Source organism: Hippocampus zosterae, chromosome 20 (genome assembly GCF_025434085.1).
Source record: "Hippocampus zosterae strain Florida chromosome 20, ASM2543408v3, whole genome shotgun sequence".
Classification (NCBI taxonomy): Eukaryota; Metazoa; Chordata; class Actinopteri; order Syngnathiformes; family Syngnathidae; genus Hippocampus; species Hippocampus zosterae.
In genome coordinates, this window is record NC_067470.1 from 3,620,138 (window position 1) to 3,626,591 (window position 6,454).

The following is a 6,454-nucleotide window of genomic DNA, read 5'->3' on the forward strand; positions in this document are numbered from 1 at the left end:
GCTTGTCACCAGCCAAGGGCAACTGTTTACGAGCTATGCGCAACTCGTTTGCCATGACTGCAAATCAAGAAATAAACCTTGATGAAACACCTCCCTCTTGTGTTCATATTTGAAACTGCATCCTTAAGGCTGGAGCGTCGCCGTTTCTGAATCACTTGGCGCCGGGCGCTTTCCTAAAACTCTTTAGCATTGACTTCACAATTCAGTATCGAAGATTATTGAGGAAGATATAATTTTTTAAAATACGCTGATCAGTCTCAGTCATTGTTTGGAGATATGAAAACAAGACCTTTCCAAACACGAATGTGAACTCAAGACGTTAAGTCCCGCCAAGGAAAACTTATTAACATAACTTGAGTCATTAACATTGTGTCCAATAGGTTTGTGGATATTTGTATTCAGTTACAGTATAACAGTACATTCATTCATGTAAAACAATGGTCTCCAAACACTGAGAGGTACATTGACATGAATCAATCCATAACTATTTATTACAGAGTATTTGCTGTGGTGTAGTTTATGTGAGCGTTTGAGGTCATTTGTCCACAAATAATATAATTTAAGACACATATCCTGTTGAAAAAAAAACAAAAAACGTTACATAATTAGCTACAGTTGAGTTTCTTACAAGTCATGATTATTTCCAAAAAGCAGATTCTCTTCACACAGCACTACGAAACTTGCAAAGAGCAGAAATGAGCAATGTGTGCGTGTGTGTGTGTTTCAAGTTCATGCAAGAGTTCTTCAGGAGGTCCATCGCCACCAGGCCACTTTCATACGATCCCAGACGGCACCTAAGGAGTCGAAGGCCGGGCGGACATCCAGGATGGAGAACTGGTACGTTTCTTTGTCGATTTCTCCGTCATAATAGTCGATGACGTAGCGCACCTCTTTTCCGCAGCGGTCGACGATCCAGTCATGACGGTCAAAGGGCAGCTCGTAGCTGTGGGAGAGAGAGAGATGAGGCAAATGAGGAATTCCTTTTTTTTTTTTTGGATTGTTTTTGGTAGCGCTCAAGTGTTGTTTCTGATCAAAGGAATCCATCGTTTGTATGATTATTCCAGAAGAAGAGAGCAGAAAAAAAAGTAAATGCTGCTTTTATGTTTGATCGCAATAGACGCTGCTACTCTACTTTGGATCGAAGAAACAAAATACGGTAAAACACAAATATCCGGTAGGCATCCATATTCACATCATGGTAAAGCTCAGCTTACCCCATCCAATGGCGGAAGCGAGCCCTCGGCGAGTACTCTTTGGCTTTACCGCCGAACCGCTTCAGCATTGGACCACATGGGCATTCGCTGCAGGAAGATGTTGCCGTCAACTGATGTAGCTAAAATGTGGCCGGGGGGGGGGTTAATGGACTGTTGCCCATCGACTCACCCTGCATGCAGCGCCTCCCACTTCAGGATCTCCTGCCAGGCTTGTTCATTGTTCTTGTTGTGGATTTTGATGATGTTGCCCATGTCGGCGGCAGCGAGGTCATCTTCGCGCCAGCGCCACCTGGGTGCAACAATAACACAAAACTGTCTGCTGCCCGACGATGCTGCTCTAATCCAGTGGTTTCATTTAGTGCAAAGCTAAAAATGTAAGAAGCTGATGTTCATAGAGGAGGAACATCTTCACTTCACTGACCCCTTCCTCAGCATGGCGTTCCAGAACATCTGTTCGGATGGGTACACCCAGTGCTTTTCGGTGCCATGGCGGGGAATCGTCGATTCTTCTCTGGAGAGGGATAACTCGAAGGGTTGGTCTGGGGCCGGCGTTTGGTTTGGAGGAGGCATCTAAGAACATGGGTGGCGACAGAAATGTTACGAAACAATATACCATTGAGGCTTATAATTGCGATTAACCCTTCCCTTTCATGCACCCTGTAACCTGATCACGTCCTAAACTGTCCACTGTAGTGACCGCTGTTCATCGTTTTGAATATATAACATTTCATTGCTACTTCAACAAACAGAAACAGCATAGAGTATTTCTTGTACCATATTTGCTGGGTCGATGTCATTATTGCCAGCTGCAGCTTTCATGGGACACTCCACAAATTCATAGGCCCGATCCTGGTGAACTGGGCCGGCTTCGGCCTTGTGCATCGGACACTCCGAAGGCGGAGACACTGCAATAAGAGCAGAACACCAGAGCAGAAGGAATGAGCGATTTGACTTCACAAAACAATGTAGACAGTAAGGAAGTTACTGCATATGGGACGAGACCTATCAACCTGTCCCTACCTGTAACTGGCTTAGCTTGATGCATGGGACACTCTGACGGTGGGGAGTCTACTTTTAAGACACATAAGAGATACACAAATTAGATAATGCCACAGTTTCCATGCTATTACATTTATGCATCATCACCTTTAACAGACTGAATTTCTTTGTGCATAGGACAGCCTTGAGGAGGGGAGGCAATCACTGCCTCTGCTTGAACTGTGGGAGCAGCAGGTGTTGAAGTCGAGGCCCCCATCCCGCCTGATCTGATGTGGCAACAAACACACACACAAAGATGAGACTACACTGTACTATAATGCGGAATGTTAACACTATGTTTCACATTTCGGACACAGCACGACTTCCGCATTAGTTTAAAAAAAATACCGCAAGCTTAAAATCAACCCTCATACAAAGACCTGCAAAGTATTCCCCAGTGTAAATTTCCCCCGTGTGGGACGAATAAAGGATATCTTATCTTATTCATACTTCATCACTCACACTGACCGGTCTAAGTTTACGTCACAACCAAAATATGACGGCAAATAAAACACATTGTCTAGCCTCAAGAGTATTAATTACCACGCAAGCATGTGCATCATAATTATCCTCCTATGACATAAAAACATAATGATAATTATGTGATATGATGCATGGACGTAATATTTTTTGGGGGGAAAACCGCACAATAACGTCACTGATTGTTAGCACTTTAGGAGCGCCACTTGAAATTCTAAACAAACATATTTGCGTTGTATTGGCAAATTCAATACAATGTCAAATCAATCAAAGAGCTTATTTAGATGCTTTCAAGTACAGACAAGCTAGCAGCACTGCTAATGTGAACAGAAGTTCCGAACAAAAATCGGTACACCCAGTGAAAGATACACAGTGGACAAAAGATGTCTCTTGGGGTTACTTACATATAACGTGGAGCGTGATAACAAAATATTAAAACAGGCACCAATTGCAGTACTTCTGTCCACGTTCTATTCCAATGTCAACGAGTCAAGTGGCTCGCGACTGGGTTATGGAACGACTGTGAGTACGTATTGAATGACGTCATGACGCAGAAAGACGTACCCATCCTCTTCTTCATTTTACGCGACTCTCATACAGCGTTTAGGTACATTACCGCCACCCTCTGTTGGAGAATAAAACTTGCATTTTTGATTGGAGTTACATCGACAGATATATTTATTTTAATTTTTGAAATCACTTTCCTGATCCGTTTAGTAAGTTATTTTTTTGCTTTTATATTTTTTGAACTTATTTTCATGTAAAACGTTTAATGAAAATTATCACTTTTTAAAATGTTGAATTGTAAATTCATTTGAACAGAAGCAATTTGTTTTTTTTAATTTAAAATGTCTGAACGTATTCAAAAATGTAAAAAAATAAAGAAGACGTAAAACTACATAAAATATATGTTTCGAGGAGTGTCGTTTCAATGTCTGGCTGTCATGACAACAGATCGCATCCAACCCAAGAGAAAAGCACATGGAGCAGAGCAAAGCAAAACAAGGTGGTTGTCCACATGTCGCACACTGCCTCATTTAAAATGCGTCCCAGCTGTTTTGTCCAGTATGGCCGTTCAGTATTTGGTTCAACGTATTAACAAGTCACAGAGCTGCTAACCATGGTCTCAAAAGCCTTTTTTTCCCGCCATGCCTATTTTTCACAGATAATGCAGCACATTATTTAGCTACAACTTACAGGCTGCTTGCTACTTTTGTTTTTAATTTCAACTGAGTTGCCTGATGATACCATATTAGCAAAGTTGCGCTGCAGCATAACTGCCTCAATGACAAACTCTACACAAGCATTCAGGGGGAAAAAAATAAAAAATAACAGCGCGTTTGTATTTTGTATTGATATTGTGACAGTAATTTCAAAATATACAATACATATACAGGAATACAAAATAAGATCATTCACAAGCAGCTGCAGGAAGCCGAAATCACGTGCAGACGGTTATCAACCTCATTACTAACATCACTCAAGTCACAAGTCACAAGTATTTTTAATTCTTAGAAACAAAATAAATAAAATGATGCTCCCGATACATTGCGCATCCAAGATAAGAGCCAATTATACAATTCAGACTCAATAATTTGCATGTTTTCACCAAAAGCGACACAAGGTTCTATTACGTTTAACATACAGGCTATATCAATGTGCCCATGAGAACGTACTTTTATGTCGTTTGTGGTTTGGTCCACATATGGCCTCAAGGTGCACTTCACCCCAACAGCCAAACTCCCCACACAAGAAATAACCCCCAACCATTAAAAGTACCCAGGCATACAAATAAAATTCTATTCACAGCCTAAACATCATCAGAAGCACTGACTTACATTTAGAACGCTATTCCTAATCTTGCAGTATTTCTGTTGGCTGAAGATTTTTTTTTGTGTATGTCCAATCAGATTTCAGGCTTTGTGTGCATCACTTGTCTTTTGTGCTCTGCTCGTAATACAAATAAAGTGCTATATGTTAACTAGTACATTTTTATAATGTCACAGAGGTAGATGGTTATTTATCATCAAGTGCACAATTTAGCCTCCCTCCGACATGCCAAAGTCGCCCTCCTCGTGAGGACAACAGAGGATGCAGATGGAATAAATGCACACACACGCCTTTCCACAGCCGTCTGCATTGTTATAAAAGCAGCACGTTACGTCGGCGAGCCCTGCTCAAGTCTGTGGCTCGTGTCATTTGTTTTTATTCTCCATTCACTAACTTGTGGCGTCCCGTTCTGACCCAATCGTGTCAACCCAATCTCAAGCCAAACACTTGGAAATGAAGCTAACAGCCCCATGCTAAAAGCAAACCATATGTTCCTTTTTGTCATCGATCTTACTCGTCACCGCGGCACTGACAGAGGCCCCTCTTTGTCAGTCTTGCCGCCTCTCTTGTTGTGCGGCAACAAAAAGTAAGACAGCTATGCGAAGTGATTGTGTGAGTGTGTGTAAACCGTGCAGCTCCAAGACATATCAACACGACTGTATAGCTAGTGCGAACATGACGGATGTTTGCTTTGGTTAATGCAGCTTTTCCATTTACCTGCCTTGGCATTCGGACTTGAGTGTGTGTGAGTCCCTCCAACACACACATTCTGACAGATTTTGAAAGGCCATTAATTGCTGCCTGCGGAACATAAACAGAAAGTTGCTGCAATGTCAGAATGGCAACTCGGCGCGCTGACATGTCAGATGCAGCGTCTGTCATGAAAAGCTTGTGAGGAAGGTTTTAAGCAAGCCTTTACTAGCCACCACGAGAGAAGATGCCACTAAGATGTTTTAAAAAAAAAACAAGGACTTTGAGCTGATTAACCCTCGTGAAAATTTTCAATTCCGAAATAAAACAGGGCCGAGTATGTAGTTATTTTTTTACTAATAACTCATGAGTGGATTCAGCAACAGGCCTGATGGGGAAACAAGAAAAAAAAAAACAACAACAACACTGAATCGTTGATGTTGTCGAACGACATCTGCCAGGACAATGAACCTTTATGTTCAATCTGCGGGCCAGAAAAGGAGTAATGCTGCAACTAGCTTCTGGGTTTGCATTGTACATTCAAGTGGAAACAAGAGAGTCTCTCTTCAACAGTTTTTTTTTTTGTTCGACCCTTGATTGTAGTTGGCGGGATGGTGATGTGTTTATTGAAGCTATATTTAATCATTTGGAGGGAAAAAATGGCGACGGACAAAAGTCTTGTTATATACGCGTGAACGTCTTTTTTTTAATATTCTTTTCTTGACATGTTGTCGTCTCCTCACATGGAGCCAATGTCCTGATTCCAGCCCTTGACATCCTCCCCGGGCTGACCTTTGACCCATTACAAAAGGGGGCATCTCATTGGACACAGATTTCCCTGCTGCTAAATTCTATGTGGCACAAAAAAGCCCCCCGGCTCAGCCGACACGGGTATTAACGGGGACAATGAGGCGACACACTTGGAAACTCATGACCCCACCCCACCCTTGTGACCCCCCCCCCCCCCCCCCCTCACTCTCCCTGTCAAATGTTGTGTTCCGTTCATTCCGCTCTCATGATATTGGGATTATTTGAATTTTTGAAATTTTATTTCAGAAAGCACACAAAGGGTGCTCAAAATCACAGGTATAAAATTCACATGCATCACTGGAAGGGCGGGGGGGGGGGGGTGTTCACTGCAAAACATCATCTTGCCCTTTAATGCAAATAAAGTCCCTCTATCTTTCTTGGTTTTAGTTTTG

General features: G+C 42.2%; 1 protein-coding gene across 2 annotated transcripts; it reads right to left on the reverse strand.

Moving 5' to 3' along the window:
• Positions 1-377: 377 nt before the first annotated feature.
• On the reverse strand, positions 378-3,295 carry LOC127592829 (holocytochrome c-type synthase). Of its 2 annotated transcripts, none has more exons than XM_052053781.1 (8): positions 3,137-3,295; positions 2,361-2,479; positions 2,235-2,282; positions 1,989-2,119; positions 1,636-1,784; positions 1,384-1,503; positions 1,215-1,301; positions 378-943 (listed from the first exon to the last, which is right to left on the reverse strand). In XM_052053781.1, the coding sequence occupies exons 2-8, from the start codon at positions 2,467-2,469 to the stop codon at positions 745-747; spliced, it is 843 nt and encodes a 280-aa protein (XP_051909741.1). In that variant the 5' UTR covers positions 2,470-2,479; positions 3,137-3,295; the 3' UTR covers positions 378-744. The 2 variants fall into 2 exon arrangements, with proteins under 2 accessions (XP_051909741.1, XP_051909740.1); XM_052053780.1 differs by having other exon boundaries at positions 2,235-2,285.
• Positions 3,296-6,454: the final 3,159 nt, after the last annotated feature.